The sequence below is a fragment of the Cyphomyrmex costatus genome, unplaced genomic scaffold (genome assembly GCF_001594065.2).
Source record: "Cyphomyrmex costatus isolate MS0001 unplaced genomic scaffold, Ccosl1.0 scaffold160, whole genome shotgun sequence".
Lineage (NCBI taxonomy): Eukaryota > Metazoa > Arthropoda > Insecta > Hymenoptera > Formicidae > Cyphomyrmex > Cyphomyrmex costatus.
The window spans coordinates 204,026-223,759 of record NW_017275610.1 but is presented as its reverse complement, the minus strand read 5'-3'; the positions used below and the strand labels follow the sequence as shown (position 1 = coordinate 223,759).

Below are 19,734 nucleotides of genomic sequence, written 5' to 3'. Positions count from 1 at the left end.
AACCCCCCCCCCCCCCCACTCTCCACTCGCGCCGCTGCGGCGTGACCGCGTGAGCATGCTGGGGTGGGGAGGCTGGGTGAAACGGGCGGCCGGCGCGGCGAAGTTTGAATGTCACGCGCGCACATGCGTGCATGCGTGATTACGGACGACGCAGTCGCCAGTCGTGCAGGCAGCGACGAAAATCACGAAAATTCAGACGGTACTGCCATCTCGTGGAACATCGTGGAGAATGGATCGATTATGCAAAATCGAACGATAACTTATCCACACGCGCACGACGAATACGATCGCACGAAACTCGTTTGACAATTATTCAAGCGCAACAGTACAGTCGCGTGAAGTTCACTCGACAAAGAATGACTTTTTTCAAGAGCAAAAAAAACGCGACTGGTGTCTTATACTTTTATTTGCTTATCGTACCGAATATGAAACCCTTATAGTTCAAAAGATTTGTGAGCAAACGATGAGCAAACGAATGCATAGAGAGAAAAATCGATTTTTTAATATTGGGGGGCCAGCTTCACACGGGTGAATATGAATCCGTTTTTAAATTATTTTATTACACATCATGTATAATTAATCAACTCTTCGAGGTCATACATCTTCGCGATCTGTAATATGATAAATATAATCACATCAGTGTCAAAATAATCCCCTCCCTCCAAAAAAAAATACTAAAAGAAAAAGTTGTTCGATTAGAGAGGACACATTTTTATGATGAGCAAAAAATTTTTCTCAAGATGACAGTTGTTGAGATTTCAAGATCATCGTGATTTTTTTAAACGAAATATACTCATAGTATATTTTTATTAACGTAGTAATACAGTTAATAAAAAAACAAATATTTAACAATATATGATATATATATATGTTGTCTTTCAGATGATCTTAGACATGAAAAAATCACATTTATATGGAAAAAAGAAAAATTAACATATATACTTAAGTATTTTCAATGAAGATATTTATATTTACTTTGGTTTAAAAGATGTATGCGATTTTCGAATGCGATAAAGTATAAAAAATATATAATTTTACTTGCGTGTAAAAGAAATTAAAAATAATAATGCAATGAGGATAAAAAATAAAAAGTTTCATGAGATGAGTGTAATAAAGAAAATGTTACAACTAATAGATATTCATAAAAAATAAATCCCACTTGCAGCCCTCGATCAGCGTGCCATCGGTCGGCGGCCTGACGCAACCGGTAGCACACGCAAGTGCAAACTCGGGCTCCCACTCCCAGGCCCGGTTCCCGCTTCCCGGTTTCCACCACGTTCACAATTGTTCACAATTGGCCAAAACAAGTACGGAAGGCACGTGGTAATTAAATTGACAATGGCAACATCGTTAGCAGCACAACTTAAAAAATTGAGAACTCCGCAGACGAACTTGCTGCTACAGGATAAAAAACGTCCTAGCTTGCTGTTTGACTCAAAGGAGGCTGCGAATTTGGATAGGGACACCGTGCTGAATATAGGTTAGTTTCTTCCTTTCTTTTGTATGTATGTTAACTTTCTGTTACATTTATATTAAGTATATTAAGTACCTAAAGTAAATTTTGTATTATTTCTACTAAAATTTATAACTCATTGTATTTTATGATATTTATTTTTAATTACTGATTTATCTTTTTAACAGTTTCCTTTTTAAGTGATTCAAATTATGTATTATAATGAACATATAAGCTTTATGCTTTAATTTTGATTCAAAATCTTCAGATTAGAAGAAATGTCAGTTTAAGTAAGATTGTAAGGAGAATGGTAAATGTTAACAATTACTCAAAATTCAAAATATAATGTCATCTACAAGCAGTATGTTAATATACAGATTTTTGTACACTTAGATTTTTTACTATATAATTTATAAGAAAATTTATAATAAAGTTTGGACTTTTTTGTAATGGAAAATTTTGTTGATGGAAATTATCAATTTTTAATAAAATTTGTTAAAAAGTATTAAGAATGCAATAAAAATATTTTATATATTCTAAATATCAAGATCATAATAGAAAGACGTGAGTTTGTTCTATATACCAAAGATTTAAATTCAAACCTGGTTAAAAGAATAGAATTGTATGTCAATCATCAAAAATATTAGTATCGTAAGAATCTCTTTTAATAGGCTATTTGGAACCGTATGTAAGAATTTATTCTTTTTTTTTGTCTTTATAACTTTCTTATTAAATTTAAGAGAAATGTGTTTCTAAATTGTAAGAAAAGATATACAGCTTTAGCTAAAATATTAGGTACTTTATTAACTATCATTTAAAGTTTTTGCTCAAAAATTGATTTATGATATTAGCCATATAAATTATGTTTTATTTTAAGAACTTTTTAAATTTATATGTACAATTCCAATAAAATAAATAGATAACAATACAAATAAAATAATTTCAGATGAAAGAAAAAAGAGTGCTTATATTTGTGACCAAGGCTGTATATATTTGTAAAAAGAACTGTTTCTTTATTATTTCTAATCACATTTTCTTATCGTTTCTTAGGCCAGAGTGGTTTGGAGGAATTACAAAAACTTTCGTCGGTATTTGATGAATTTCAAGCCACACTATTTGCACAGAGCTCTGTAAATTTTGAGAGAGCTGTCCAGAATGCTACATTAAATAAACAACTAGATATGGAGGTTGCAAAATTTCTGTTATTTTCAACTCCTTATTTCTTACTGAATGCTTGTCACAAAGCTCTGGAATGGCTTGTATTTAGATACCACATTCATCATTATAATAGAGAGCAATTTATTCTTTTGATTCTACCATACCACGAAACTCGTATATTTATTAGGTATGTATTGGATAGTTTGGTCTTTTATTGCTGCATTTTGTTTGAACTGTACTACAACTTTTCGTCTCGCGGTTTTCTGAAATGTTAAACATATCTATTTCATTTTAAATGCAAGAAGTACTAGTTTAGCCGTAAAAAAATAAACTTATTAAAAAGCATTTTTTATATATATAATTTACATACACACACAGAGAGGGAGGGAGAGAGAGAAAGAGAGAATAGATAATTGATATATAAATTTAAAAGAATATAATAAAATGAATATATTCATCAAATTTTTATTTTTATACTGCAATTGTACGTTTTGATATGAAATATGAGTTATAGACACAAATCATAATCTAATTTTGTATTCTTTTACTTGTAATCTCCATTCAACTTTTTGTAATCAAAATTAACGTATATGTGAAGATTAGGATCAAATCTGGAATTTGTTGATTACTAGTAAATTTCTTTAATACAACCAAATATTCTGCATTTTAATTTTGTAATTTTTAATGACATGTGACAAATTTACATTAAAATTAAAGACTAATATTTTAAACTTTTCCAAAAAATTTTTTTAAATGAATTAAAAACATCCCTACGACTCAAGCAAGGTTTTTTTAATGCTGAATAATTAAAGATAAACAACGTTTATTGTAACAGACGTTTCAACGGATTATTTTCAATGTTGACAAACTTAATCGAATTTGAACGATACAAGCTAATCTTTATCACTATAATTCAGTCGTAAGAGAATAATAATTTGTTATTGTGTTGAAATGTTAGAAACAATAAATTCGAACAAAATTATTTGTTTAACTTATTTATAATATTTTCTTATGCACATTTGTATTAACATATATCTGTCCTTCAAAATATTCATTAAAAATTTATTATTCTCTCTTTTAAGAGCACTGCAACTGGTAGACTTGTCAGATGAAAACGATAAGTGGCATTGGTTAGTGCCTATGCAGAAACGCGGTATACCTCTATCTTCTACAATTCTCGTTGATCGTTTGATTTCGGATAAGGGATTTCTGAAGACACTATGTATTCATGTGATATTTGCCACGAAGACCTATTCTGACAAGGCATCTTGTCTGACCACTTTGTATTCTTTTTATACTACGGCAGTGTTAGGAATGATTGAACTAATGACCATCACTGATATTGAAGTAAACCATCTATTACCAACTCTCCTTCAAGGCTTGAAAAGTCCTATTCTTGATTTTGCTGCCGGCAGCTATATGATTATTGCGAAACTTATAACAAAGGTTAAGTTTATTCTGTTTTAATCATATTTTTATTGTTTTTCAATTTTATAATATATTGTAAAAATATAGTTGTCTATATTTTTTATATACCATATATTATAACTCACAATTCTATATATTATATTTATGATAATATTGAAATATAATATGTAAATTTTGAAGTTTTTTTTATATTATATCGAAGTCTTAATTAAGTTTTGGTATTTATAGGTAAAATTTAATGATGACACAATGGAGAAGTTGTTGTTGACAATGTTCAAGAATACGCACATGAAACAAGAAGCTACTATTTTTCTACTCCATCAATCTCAATTATCTGATATTATACCGCAAAGTTTGATTCTTCAATTATCTGAGTTACCTTGGTTTGTTACAATGATTGCCTCAATAATTAATTTGGGTACTAATGTCTCAAGATTTATTCTACATTTTTTTCGAGGCGCTTGCCAACTTCTCTCCGAAAGTAGCGTGCAAAATATGCTTAGCAGTATGCTGGAGCACATTAAACTTAGTGACGAGACAGTTGACGCTATTTTAGCTACATTAATATGCGACTTTAAGGAAGAAACTTTAAGTAGTGATATAAAAAGTTTTCTAGTAAAATTTTATCAGAATTTTGAGCGCAGTTATCCAGAGAATTTTGATAGATATCTAAAAAAGTTGATGAAGCAGAGCGAGACTGATGAAAAATCTAAACAGGCATTACATTTCCTTACTTTATGTTCTTTTGGTACTAAAGACACACAGGAGTCCATCGAGATATTGGACAAACTGATGCATAGCAACGCTACTCAACGAGTGATTGCTCTTAAAATTCTCGCAAAGAACAACATAAATATGTCCGAGAGTTTTCGCAATATGATGACAAATACTTTTCAAGCTAGATTTAACGATGACGATGTTAATGTTGTAAAGACCCTGTTATCTTTCCCCATGAAGAAATTGATTAATTTATTACCCACAGATACTCTGATGGATGAGTTATTGGTTTTGTTATCAACATGTCACACGGCATCGAGAAAAGTGTTAGCTAAGCCAGCTTTGAAAATATTGTTAGAACTTTGCGAAGAAAGTGACGATACTAGCGTCTTTATCATAGCTTTACCATATTTATTTCCAGCTACGGACGCAGATGTAGAAGTTGCTATGGAAGTTCTTAACTCAAATTTTGCTAAGAATAATATATATATGCAAAACGTGATACAAGACATTGGTAAATCTAAATTAAATGCCGAAACAATAACGTCTGCTGCTTTTCACAACATATTAAACCATACGTTGCTACCGCCTACGGAGAGTATACTGAATTCCATGCGGCAACAAATGCCGCATGGTGATGCGGCATCTTTATTTTTTAATATGATACTACTAGGATCAGTTTGCAGAGTACCCGTTGGCTCAATGCCGGCTAAAACTGCACGGGAAGTGATTGAGATAGCTACGCAGATGATCAAGACATATTCACGCGTTAAGCTACTGCACAATTGTAATAATATTACCGGTAACAACATTCAAATGGCTCTAAAGCTCACATCCGAGGGAATCTTGCCGCTTCAAGTAGGTACTTACGTTCTCGAAATGGTACATAGGAGGTTGAATATTAAGTCTGAATCAAAACTTGATTTTGACAACAACGCAGAACGAAGTAATCTGATTCTGCGACTCCTAGAAATGTTTATTGAGGGCATGGATAATCGAAGTTGGCGAAAGCACTATTCTAGGTGTTTACAAATCTTCTTCCAGCTTCATTTTGCCACAGTGAAAAATCTTATCTGCTTTCTTGCACAGTTTTATGCAGAACCCATAAAAACAAAAACATCCTATCACTGTTTACAGATTTCCTTATTACTATTAAATCAGTGTAAATCAGTTTATTGGGCATTTGAAGATCAAGACTTTGTTATCAATTTGCTACTTTCGTTGGCAAGACATAACAACGATTGTAGAAGAGTGGCGATAGATATTTTAAAAAAGCTAACACAAACTTTTAGTCTCAACACGGAACCATTTTTCGTGTTGCTGCAAAAATTAACGACAAAGAGTGCAGAGATCTGCAGTGATCCTGATGAACTTGCAGTTAACTTCTATTTCTTCCTCTCTCCAGATCCACATGTTTCTCATCAAATAAAAGAACATAAGAAGTTGCAACAAGCTCAGAAATTATTATTTGACATAGTGACACAGCAGAACGAAGAATCAAAAATTCCTTTGACTCGAAGATCACAACTTCTCGATATTCTGGTGAATGTTAATAGTACCGAAATCCTTCAGCAACTGGCTCCGATAGGTCTTCAGCTTCTACAAAAGCTAGCGGAAGACCCAAAAAATCGACCGGCTGGTAGTGCTTTACGAAATATATTAGACCGTTTTACTATAAATACAATTAATGCCTTGAAGGACGACAAAGTGTGGTTACTTTTCACAACATGTATCCAAGTACACGAATCCTGTGCAGTTTTAGATAACGATAATCGAATTTCGCCAAGCATCATAGTGCTAAAACGGATTGATATACTCTTTGATGCATTGCCTCATGATGTTCAGGTGAGCATTCTGTCCAAAATCCTGGACGTAATGATTGATTGCGAGATGAATAGCGTAGTTTCTGTTGCGGGTAAGACACTCCGCCGGTTGCACGTGGATGTGACGATCCTAATTTCGGAGTTAAATGCCATGAAATTAAGCGGTCAAGTTCAAGAGGAAGCAAACTCGAAGATAAAGTCAAACGAAAAAAAACGGAAAAAACGGCAGAGTCAAACTCAGTTGGCGCATTCGGCGATGGTTCACAGTCGGGCGTGGAAGCGCGGTGTCATCCTGTTGGAGTTTGCAGAGCATGCCGATAACATTAAAAATGAGGAACTACTTTATGATGTATTGTTTGATTTGTTAAATGTTTGTCTAAGTCTAGAGGAGCAGAGTCCAATTGAATACACAAATCAGTTACTTCTTTCAACAATATTTTGGATGATGAAGAAAAAACTGCCAGTGCGTGATGCTGACTTACAAATTTCGCTTATTGTCAAGTGCATCAGAACGTCGCGCAATCCGCAGACGCATCATCATGCACTACTGGTGCTGGTCGAGTTTTTAAGGAATATGAATATCCATCATGCTCTTTTTAATCTCATGCCAATTTTCACATTTATGGGCAGCACAATGGTGCGGCAGGACGATGCTTATTCCATACAAATCATCTCCAAGACTCTGGAAACGGTGGTACCAATCATAAACGCAACCGACAATGCGACACATGCTTGCGAATTGTTGAGAACTTTTATTGTCTCGTTGCCTCACATTCCCGAGCACAGACGGATGCCACTCTTTGTCAAGTTGTTGCAGCTCCTTAGCAACCATCTACATTTATATTATCTGCTGACTTTAGAGAGCTACGTTATGAAGATAGCGAGCCAGAAAATCGAACATCCCACACAATGGTTGGATTTTGCTCTTCAGGTGTCTCAAGAATTTCCGCCGTATCGATTGCTTCAGGTCAGTTTTCAATAATCATTTCCACTTAGAATCTAACTATATGACAATTTTTTATAAAATTTTAATACAATATTTTAATGATGTGACTTTTTCTGAAAAAATAATTATATATTTTTTTTATTATCCAGAAATATAATAAAAACTTTTCCAATTTTTGTTTCAGATTTGCACGAAGGTGGTCCAGTTCATCAAGATCTTGCCAATTGATATTGAAGAAGAGCAAGGTAGAAGAGAGGCGATGAAATTTCAATACAAATATATTTATGATGTGACTAAGTCCACGCCAAAAAGTCTTCGGCATTATAAGATAATGGCTGTGCAATTACTCAGTAACCTCTTGTCGTCCGAGGATTTTATCAATCGTGTAGCAGTGCTAAACGAGGATGAGGCAGATAATATAAATAAGCACTGCGATCATCTGGCGATCGAGTTGATTATGTTTATTCAGATTATCTCGAAGATTACTGATCAGCATCAGAATAAACCAAGCGCCAAGTACTGGAAAGTGTTACTACATCATTTGTACGATGTGCTGGATTTAGTGAACAATCTATTGCCAAATACCCTGTTCCTTCAGAGCATCAAGAACCTCTTAAAACATGAAATGCTACAAGTAAAGAAAAAAGCTCTGGAATTGTTGAATGCAAGATTGCTTCAGAAGAAATTCGGTGAGGATGTTTATGAAGAGCTTCTGAGTTTGATTAAACCTTTGACAGACTTCTTCGACATTGAAGTAAAAGTTGAAAACCAGGAACAAGAGGTCGTACAACAGACAGTATTGATATCTTTGAAATTACTGACGAAATTACTGGCCATTGACCGTCCTGCTGTTTTTAGACCAGTACGTACATTTGATTGAATAAATTTTTATTTAATATTTTATCTAATATTTGATTCTAAAGAAAAATGTTTTGGTAATTTATTTAATAATCTTCAGAAAAATTAATATTATATTAAGTATAATATAATCATATTATAATGTTATATTATAATATAGTATATTATAATTACATAATTATTATTTAACATTATATATATTAATGATTATTAATAGATTTTGGATATAACGACGGAATTGTTGAAATCCAAAAATGGTCCAGTATTAGCCAATGCAGCGTTGTGTGTAGCAGAATTATGTAGTTCAATGCGGACCCATGCTCTGTACTCTCTGAATAAGTTTGTACCAGCAATTCTAAACTTATTAAAAACCCATTGCTATCAAAATGTGCCAGATGTTATAGTCATCAGCATTGTGAGTGCTTTGCAGAAGATAGTGGAATCTTTGGGAAATTTCTTGTCGCTCTACTTGGATCAACTCTTGTATGAATTAACAATGCTCAGCTCTCAGTATACCAACACGGATCATCCTAAGGTATTCGTTTAATGTTTTGTCTGCTAAGAATTGGTTACCAAATGGTATCCATTTTTCGGTGGTTCTACCTAGAAACTTTATTGGTTCTTTGAAGCTTAATTGTTTTTGTTAATATTTTGACAGGCTAGTATTGTCGTTTCGCGTTTGAAAACAACAACGCAAAAATTATCCAGTTGTACATCTCTGCGAGTACTGCTGCCAAGTATTAACGGAACTTATCAATTGCTATTAAACAAAAAAGCTTATATATGTATACCATCGTTGATGAGCGTGCTAGCAGAATCCTTCGACAGTGTACCTCCAACAGAGCTGAAAGTGGAAGTCGATAATCTCGCCAATTTCTTCCTCCAAGTTCTTCAATTCCGTGAAAGAATCGGGGATAATATGAAAGCGCATGACGATCAACAAATTACATTAAAAGATATCGTCGCGGTTGAGGAAAGCGCTAGTAAGGCATTGGTAGCGTTACTCTTGAAATTGAGTGAAGTAACGTTTAGACCATTCTATGATAAACTTTATGACTGGGCAGCGAATAATGCACAGCATAAACATCGGAGTATAACATTCTACAGGTATTAACAATATAAAATAAATCAATATCAATAAATTAAATTATATTAAATTATAGTTGTAAATGTGTTTTAAAGCAATAATACAGTTCCTATAATAATAATCGTGTAATATTAAACATTTATATTAATCAATAATAATATTGCTTTTAGTAATAATAAGGTTCTTAGTTATATAAATATATATATATATATATATATATTTATATTATACGTAATTGAAATAAATATAAATTTAATTTCATCGATCAATAACAAGTAACTTCAAATGCTTTACCTTTAAAATATATACCGTTTTTCTTTAATATGATAATTTGCAAACTTGTTTAAGATAGTAGATTAACGAAAAATAATACATTTTATATTCATCAATTTTTATAAAATTTACGACTTTTAATTTCTTTGTTTAGATTATCGGCAAATATAGCAGAATGTTTGAAGTCCCTGTTCGTTCTGTTTGCTGGACTTTTTTTGAAGCATGCAGCGTCGTTACTGAGCAGCAACAACATGTTCGTAACAGATACTCCGCAGGAATTAACACTTCCAGATGAATCCAGCAGAATTGAGGTGATAGAGGCAATTTTGTTGACACTTCATCGCGTATTCAGTTATGATGTGCATAACTTCGTCGTTGAGGACCGATATGAGATTCTCATGCAACCGATAGTGGATCAAGTGGAAAACACAATGGGAACGAAAGAAGAATATGAGACTCGAGCTAGTCGGCTTATTGTACCTTGCATAGCTTCTTTTGCTAGCGCTATTTCCGATGATTCATTGCACAAACAACTGGTTTATCAAACGTTGCTGAAGACGAGGCATGCAAAGCCTTATGTCAGAAGCACAGCTTTAAATGCATTGGTAAGACTTATATAGTAAATAAGTTTAATTTATATATATAATATGAAAGTTATTACGCAGTGAAGTTTCTATTTTTATTTCTTTAAAATTTGGTAAGATATAACTTGTTTGGAATCTTTTTCTTAACTTCATTTAAAACTAATTACACTAATTCATAAAGCATTTAGATAATTATCTTAAACGAATACAAAAATTCATTATGTTCAAATAAAATTTAGTAAAGAAATTATTTTTACTAAAAACTGCTTATACTGCTTTATATTTATGTGATCATAATGTACATGGAAATTAAATTGTTCTACTATTGATTTATACTTCTCATTTAAATTATCTTTTTTTATTTTTTGACAATTATTTGCGGTTACAATCTAGGTGGAAATTGCGAGAAAATTAGGCGAGGATTTTATGCCATTATTGCCAGAAACAGTACCATTCCTGGCGGAGATGTTGGAAGACGAAGATGAAGCTACGGAGAAGTGTGCACAGAATGCTGTTCGAACTTTAGAAGAAATTTTAGGAGAGCCTTTGCAGAAATATTTTTAAACTTCTTCAATGTTAATATGTTCTAGCCTGTAAATATGTAAATATGTACAGAGTAATCACAATTTGATAAGAGAAGTTTTTCTAATTTTTTAAAAGATTTTTGAATGATATTAATAAGTTTATTTAAGAATTCGTTTATTGGAAATTAGATTTGAAACAAAAGCTTTGACATTCTTTTTTTATCTTGAGAAGGTTGAAAAATATATTTGCATTCTACAATGTAGCAAGTTCAGTTGAATTTAGTAACTATATTACATGTGTATTCCGACATTTCCGAGATTTTGAATATTGATACACTTAAATGAGATGTAAATAAATTTATTACAAAAAATAATATTTGAAGTTCAATGTCTGCTCTGAGTATTTTAATATATTAAACGAAAATATTTATAAAAATTTAGTATTACAAGAATTTTATTGTTCGTTATTCTGTTATAATCTTAATATGAAAGTCTATAAATAAGTCTAAAGAGATATTAATATGAAAGTAATAGTAAAAATTTAGTTGTGTTTGATAACTATGAAATTATTTTTAATATCATGTGATTTTAAAAAATCAAGTACTGATTTGGAACATTCCGTTATGTGATTTATTTTATTTAATTACATGAGACTTCAACATGTAATGTAGTATTCACACTGCGTCCGACATACGACGGTACGATATCCACCAATAGGAGAGCTTGTTGTCGGATGTCGTACGCAGTGTAAATCCCACATAAGGGATCGATAAACTAAAAAAAAAGTCCTAAGGATATGTTCCTTTTTGCTTCGTTTTAGAGGAAATCGCAAAAAAAAAAAAACGTAGTTGGACAAGAGTTTTGCATGGTAATTTTCAACATCGACGAAATACGTATTAAAAATGGTTGATTTTATGGAAGTTTGCGTCACTGTAAAAATTTAAGTTATTTTGAGTAAGAAACTAATAATGTAGTACTAAATTTATGATTTATTAGGCCTTCATACATGAAACTCCGAAGGTTAAATACACGATTAGGATTGATCGATTTCTTTATCCTTACGTCTTACGTCCTTAATAGAGTTTTACTCCGGATCTACAATAGGTGTTTTAAGCCTTAAATCGTAAGAAATTAACCAATTACAGTCGAATTCGAGAAGAATAAATTACATGGCGGATAGGATTTTGCTTTTTGATTGGCTGTAAGAAATATGTATGTGCAATAGTACAGTAAAGACTAGAGGTCTGTTTTTTATTGTTGCACTCTCCGAATGGATACACACGTTGCCATAAATTGAAGTGAAATAAATATACGTTTGTTTCACTTCAACTTATTGCATCATGTGCACCAGTTTAGAAAGTGTAGCAATAAAAAGGAGACCTTACAGGTGCGTTCGCGCTTCGCGCATGATGCGCATAATACATCAATTGTCCTTGTTTAACATATGATGAGCAACAAGAATAAACGATGCATGCTCATCATGTGTGAAACGGAACGCACCCGAGTTTCTTTCTGCAGGATTTCATAAGGTGTACTAATAACAGTATATAATAAAAGTCTTCATATGTAGTAGAGTAGGTTATAGTAAATGTAGAAAAGTTCATTAATCATTGGAAGAGGTTAGTCATGGAAAATACAAACGATACCGACTGTAAAATGAAACTACTTCGAAAGTTACCAAAAGGATTGAAAACCAATGGAAATCTTAATGAAAACTGGAACAAGGTTAGGGAAAGCTTTGACATATTTTTAAAAGTGACAAACGATATTATAAAATCGGATGAGATTAAAGTCGCTATATTATTAAATATTGTCGGCAAAGATGGTATTGAATTATACAATAAATTTAATCTCCAAGAAACAGAGAAGAAAAACTTGACACGAGTGTTGCAATGTTTTGAAGAGCATTGCGGTCCTAAGAAAAATATTGTACATGAAACGTTCAAGTTCTTTAGCAGAATACAACAAGAAGATGAAAAATTTGAGAGCTTTTTAAGAGATATAAGAAAGCTTAGTCAAACGTGTGACTTTGGAACAATGACTAATAGAATGATTCGAGACAAAATTGTGTTTGGAATAAGAGACAAAGCACTGCAGGATAGACTTCTAAAAATGGAAGATCTCAATTTGCAAAAGACAATTAATTACTGCAGAGCTTCTGAAATTCAAGAAAGAAAGCAACAAGGACGCAAAGTAGAGAAACATGGTCTAAGAAAAAAAGTAACACAGAAGATCAGTAAAGTCAGAGAGGTCAGAGCCAAGAAGGTAACACAAAAGTCCAACTGCAGTATATGTGACATAAAACATGGTCCACGCAAATGTTCGACATATGAGAAAAAAAACGAGGAATGCAGTAAACCAAATTGTTTACTTGGTAAACAATTTTTTACGTATAACAATAATTAAATACAAAATTTTATATGAAAATATATATAATCATGTATAATCTATTACATAATTGATAATTGTTGAATTTCATCTTCAATTTAAAAAATAATTTTTAAGAAATTAATCTCAGTTGATGTACAAAATGAACGAACCTGGCGAAAAAATTGTCGCTCTGTCCTGTGAACCAAGAGATTAGTTGTTTTAACAGATACTTATATTAGGAAATCTGTCATATCAATGGCATAGAGGATTACATAAATTCTGTTTTATAAACACAAATTTTCTATTTTAGAAACAAATTCTAAATAATTTGTTTTTAAAAGAAAGTTTGTGTTTTTAAAGCAGATAAGTACCTAACCAAAACAAATTTTCTACTATATAAATTATATAGAAAATAATTTCTATAAAGTAAAGAATTTGTGTAATATTGAAATAGAAAAAATATATGTTCTTATTCTAACCTCACACGGTCTCATGTCCCTCTATGCTATGCCATGTGACAGATTTCCTAACCTAAACATAAACAGTCGTTAACTTTACGAATTAATATCCCGATCCATGGGGTAGAGCAACACTTTTTTTGCCAGATCCGTTTATTTTGTCGAAGAACGCGTTGATTGAGTCTAATTTTATCAAAACCGGAGGTGAGAAGGTTAAATTCAACAATTACCACATAATCATATATAATTTTATGTAATGCTGTCTAATTTTTATATACAATTATACATAAATTTTTTATTGTGTACTTATATATAAATACATAATTTATATATTTCCAATAATATAGTTTTAAATGATATAATTAACTAATATTTTGTACTATATAAAACGTTATAATAGAGGAAGAAGAAGAAGATGATGAACGGATCCCAGTTCGACGCTGGATACGTAAAAATTACACAAAATTAACAACAAATAGAGCAAAATGCAATCATTGTTCTGAAGTATTTTGTTACAAGTATGTACCTGAATTACCTTGCCACTTGAGATTGGTCCATCCAGATAAATTAACAGATAAGGAGAAAGAAGATCGTAAAATCAGTTGGGTATGGGATTACTTTACACCAGGAAACAATATGAGTGCTATATGCAACATTTGTAATAAAACATATAACATAATATCAACCACTAGATGTTTAAATTTACACTTAAAACGCGTTCATAGGTAGGTACTCGTACAGTATATTAAAAAATTAAATAAAACACTGAATAATGTAAAATTAATAGTAACAATGAATAGCTTAGAAAAATGTATATGTGTTTTTAACAAGATACTTAATATAATATACAACATAAGTGTTACATTTTTTTGCAAATATGATATAAAAAGGTACAGTGGCATGCAAAAGTTTTCAGCCAGTGACATTTTGTACTCTAATTTAAAAATAATAATTTATTAGGTGTTAATATAAGATGTGGGTAACTTAAGAAATAATAAATTAGTATAAGAAATTTTATACTAACATCTATGATAATGATTAAAGTTTTATCAGACTTTATAAATTAGAACACAAAATGTGTCATTGGCCGAAAAGTATATTTGTAAAAATTAATTTAATTGTTTATTTCAAATTAATTTGATGATTGTTTAAATTAATAGGTATACATCTTGGGATACAACTAAAAGACTTTCTTCCAAGACTTTATATTTAATTAATAATATATTTTCTATTATTGTATATTCGTAAGACATAATAAATTAATTTTTTTTAAATAATAGATACAAAAACACATATATAAATCATCAATATTTTAAGTGGTCTCATTTTGAAAAGAACTTTTTAAAGTGGCTTTAAATCTACTGTTTAAACTCTATAGATAGTTCTTTAAAAAAAAAAAAAAGTTTTTATCTCATAATAGAGTAATATGCATGATTAAAACTAATTTACATTTTTCCGTTACATTTCTAATTTCTTTTATCCTGCCATAAATGTAGGGAAATTGCTGCAAAGTTTGCGGACGATATGAGCAATGATACAAACAGGGATACAACTACGAAAAAAGTAGAATCTCAAGAAAACTTAGCAGTTTCATCTAATAATTTACATGGAAACACAGAAGAAACAAAACATTCTCTTAACGAGTAATTATTTATATTTATCAATATACATAAATCAATTTTAGGAAGTAAGCATTGCCTTTTCAATACAGGGTGAGGCATTTAAAACAAGTCACAATAATGCATTTTACAAAACACGCACTTTGATCGATAGATAAATTCAAACTAATCAGTAAATATGGATAATGCTTTGTGCGATTCAATGTTTATTTACATAACGTGATACATTTGAACGATTAGCGATTTACTATCAGAATGTAAATAAAAAAACATTTCATTAAAAAGAACAGATTTAATCTTTGCCTATCCTTTACGCTTCCACCTATAAAACAATTATTGATATCACATTATGTGCCCCTCGAAACCAAGCAACTTTTGTTCGATACTTTTCCTTTTATTGTTAAAAACGAACGAGTTAATTCAGGTGATCTGTTTTAAATGCCTCACCCTGTATATACAAGGATTATTCAGAAAGTAAGTCTGATGACCTATTAAAAGAAAACAAGTATATACTTATAGAAAATTTGTATTGCTCTTTAAAGTGTACATTATTTTTTTACATAGTTGCTTCCGTTGTTGATGATGCACTTATTATAGTAAGGTATTAAGCATTTATCTTATCAGTAAGGGAGAATATCAAATTAATTTTCTATTTAACTACACGCATCAAATCATCATTAACCAGAGATTAACGGTTGCCCGTCCCGTTCGTCGTCGTGCATATTTTCACGTCCTTCATTGAAAAGTCTCATTCATCTTCGTGTACCATTGAATCGTTCATTACACGTTTTTTGTATATTTTACAAGTTTAATAGTAAATTTCAGCTGCATTAATAGGGAGTTTTTGCAATACCGTTTATCCCAGATGCGGTAAACGCTAAAGCCATGTTATCTTTTTCTTCACATCTAATTAAGAAAAAGATAACGATATTCCAAAAACTCCCTATTTTTTCTTGCATTCAAGAAACGGATCCGTATTTCACAAGTAGTGAGCATCACGATTTGTTTAAACATTATATGTATAAACATACATTATAATGCATATACACAATAATTGAAAGTCGCGTCAATCCTTTACCAACGAATCGACAAACTCGACATCTATGCGCACTGTCGCACCGGCAAAATTGAAAACCGGAACTTACTTTCTGGATAGCTTTCGTTTAATAATCTATAGGGTAATTATCAGGGGATAAATAATTATCATGTGTTGAAAATAAATCGTTATATCTTTTCTCCTTCAATTTGATATGATTTTTCTGATTAGAGTCGGGCATTTAAGACTTGTTAATTGCGTGAGTGTTAACATGATCAGCATTATCATCAAATAATACAAAAAAAAAACACAGTTGATTTTAAAAAAGTTGTGCAATTTTATATATTTTTTTTTAAATCAACAATGTTTCTTTATGCCAAGTAATTAATTTTATTACTCTGTAAAAATATTAAGGTGCAGTTGTTAAAAAAATGAATTGTTTATTTTGAATATTTTATATATATATATTGTATGTAAATTTATTAAAATAAAATATAAAATAAATAAAATCTCGTAAACTATTGATTTTTTGATATTTTTTAAATATTTTTGTATGTGTGTAGAATAATTAGAGGAATTATATTATAGAAAAATTATATAATTCTATTATATTTAAAATAGTGGAGGTAATTTTCATATCTTTTCGTATTTAAATGCAGGGAAATTATTGCAAGGCAAACGGGCATAAGTGACGGTACGAGCAAGAACATGACAATAAAAAGGAAATCTGATAAAGATTCTACAACTTCATCTGAAAACACAGAAGAAACAAGAGATTTTAAGAAGTAATTATTTTCTTTACATTTTTTTACGTATTATTCTGCATACCATACTTAACTATTATCTTTAAAACATATCTAAATTGATGACGTGATGTAAATAAAAATATAAACAATATCAAAAGTGCATTGTACATTGCACATTAAAAGCCCATCGAATTGAATATATATCTATAAGCTTTTTTATTTTTTTTACTTTTAACCTTTTAGAAAATAAGTTTTACATTTATGTGATTGAATTAGAACTGAACGTTATTCGATTTATCTGACAAAACTAATTGAACATATACAATGTTTAATTTTTTTTAATTTATAAATTTTATATAATTATATAATACTGTGTAAAATGTTATTACGGATTCTCTCATAATTTCAAGAATACTGTGTAAAGACTGATTCACTAGATAATACTGTGGCATTTATCTTGAAACTAACTTTGATGTGTGACATCAAAATGAACAATAAGTTAGAAAATTAATAAGTATATTTCAAATAAATAAATATACCTATTAAATAATTTTTTATTAGTTACATTATTTATTAAATACAAATAATATTATTAAATATTGTTTTGCGCTATACTTATTGCAAGTACTGAATTTATGTAGTTCATTTTACGTGTGTTTCATCTTTGTATATTCTGCTGTTTTAATTTTACATTCTTTATTTTTTTGTCATTGGCTAAAAAAATATACTTTTTTTACCACACACTAACTGATGCATGGAAAAACTCATTTTCGATTTTGCTACCAACAAGTATATGAGCATTATGGGACAGATAACGTTAACGCAAGTTTCTACTATTTAATCATATAGCGAGAAGTAAGTGGCCAATGTAAATATAATAGCTCCTATTATTTGTTAGATTGATGATTATTTTTATTGGCCCACTCTACAGTTTACTGACGCCTGCTACGAAAAGTAGCATGTTTCAATTTAATTGACGAATATTATCACGTTTCGGTCCTTGCTACGAAAACTAATACGTTTCAGCGTTTAGTCGCATTTAGTCGCGAAAGGTAACATATTTCGCTTTATACCACGAAAAACATAAAACGCTCAAACATATTATTTGTGGTATAAAATGAAATGTGCTACTTTTCGAAAGTCAAAACTCAAATGTATTGATTTTCGTGGCGAAAACGGAAACAACGTTTTTCGACGCAACGATGTCATAAGCGGAGTTTTTCATAGGACAAATGAAACGTGCTACTCTTCGTAGCAGATACAGATTCGTAGTCGATACAGTTTTTACATTAGTTGACAGCCACAGGAGAGCACGTATATAGATGTCGCTTAGACTATACAATAAATAAGATTAGGAAGTAAGATATAAGGAGACTCCACTCCAGTCTATACGAAACGTGGGCTGATTTTAGGTTCCGAGTTCAGTTTCCAATTCTCGACACTCGCAGAGTTCGTGAATTTAATCGTGATGCGCATGAGGACGTCATAAGAAAGTGTCACGAATGTAATCTATTTTCTCCGTGAAGGCGATTGAAAACGATTTTGACAGCATTCAAAATCAGTCAAAATCGTTTTCAATCGCCTTCACGGAGAAAATAGATTACATTCGTGACACTTTCTTATGACGTCCTCATGCGCATCACGATTAAATTCACGAACTCTGCGAGTGTCGAGAATTGGAAACTGAACTCGGAACCTAAAATCAGCCCACGTTTTTTATGAAGTGGAGTCTCCTTCAGTCTCCTTACATCTTACTTCGTATATACATTTGTAGAAGTTTGTTTTTGATTGTTCTGTAGTATAAAATTACTAATATTTATAAAATTGTATAAACAGACCACAAAATTGTACCTTATTTAAAGATAACGTTATAATTAATTACATTTGTATTTAAAATAATGGAAGAAGTAATATACCTTAGGAGAGACACTATAATAATGGAGCAAGTAAGTTACCTTCTATAGTTATGATTTACAGCCATTTGTTTTGGTACAACAAAACTAAACATCTACTTTACAATTATAAAAGAATTTCGTTATAATCTCGATTTCTGCAATTTTTATTCCTTTTAGAATTTCTCTAATATCTACCGAAGTATTGATTATTAAATTTTTTATAATCTCTATTTAATCATAATCATATATATACTAAAGTTATATAAAATCGGCATTTTTGTTTTATGATAAATCTGCAGGCGGTATTGGACGACGTTATGGAAAAGATAATGACGTACTCGAACGAAAAATTGGTTTTTTATCTGATGTTTTTGTTTTCACCTTCGAAGATCATACCGCAAAATTTGATCCTCCGATTATCTGAAGAACCTCGATTTATCGAGAGAATAGCTGAGATTTATTCAAAATCCAAATACTATGTGTTACGATCTATTGTGCGTTTTGTTCAAGCGGCTTATCAGCTTGTCGCTGAAAAACCTTCAACAACGAAAAATGTGCAGAATATGATTAATAATATAACAAAGATAATTAAATTCGACAGCGATGGGGTGGACGCTATTTTCAGAGAAATGTTTATCAAAAATAAAATAAAAAGAGCCGTTGTAGGTTTCCTAGCGAGTTTTTGCCAAATTTTTGAACTCTACTATCCAGATGCTTTTGATAGACAGATAGAAAAGTTGAAACAAGTAGATGATAAAA

General features: G+C 31.0%; 2 protein-coding genes across 2 annotated transcripts; both read left to right on the top strand.

The window, feature by feature from the left end:
• The first annotated feature begins 1,338 nt into the window (after nt 1-1,338).
• On the top strand, nt 1,339-10,891 carry l(2)k09022 (HEAT repeat containing 1 homolog l(2)k09022). The gene is made up of 9 exons (XM_018536870.1): nt 1,339-1,480; nt 2,504-2,798; nt 3,694-4,057; nt 4,268-7,546; nt 7,710-8,387; nt 8,601-8,918; nt 9,042-9,490; nt 9,898-10,348; nt 10,721-10,891. Exons 1-9 carry the CDS (start codon nt 1,339-1,341, stop codon nt 10,889-10,891), a joined length of 6,147 nt encoding a protein of 2,048 aa, XP_018392372.1.
• A 1,586-nt stretch (nt 10,892-12,477) lies between these two features.
• On the top strand, nt 12,478-17,201 carry LOC108771538 (uncharacterized). The gene is made up of 4 exons (XM_018536853.1): nt 12,478-13,225; nt 14,080-14,404; nt 15,176-15,322; nt 16,994-17,201. Exons 1-4 carry the CDS (start codon nt 12,478-12,480, stop codon nt 17,121-17,123), a joined length of 1,350 nt encoding a protein of 449 aa, XP_018392355.1. The 3' UTR covers nt 17,124-17,201.
• The last annotated feature ends 2,533 nt before the right edge of the window (nt 17,202-19,734 follow it).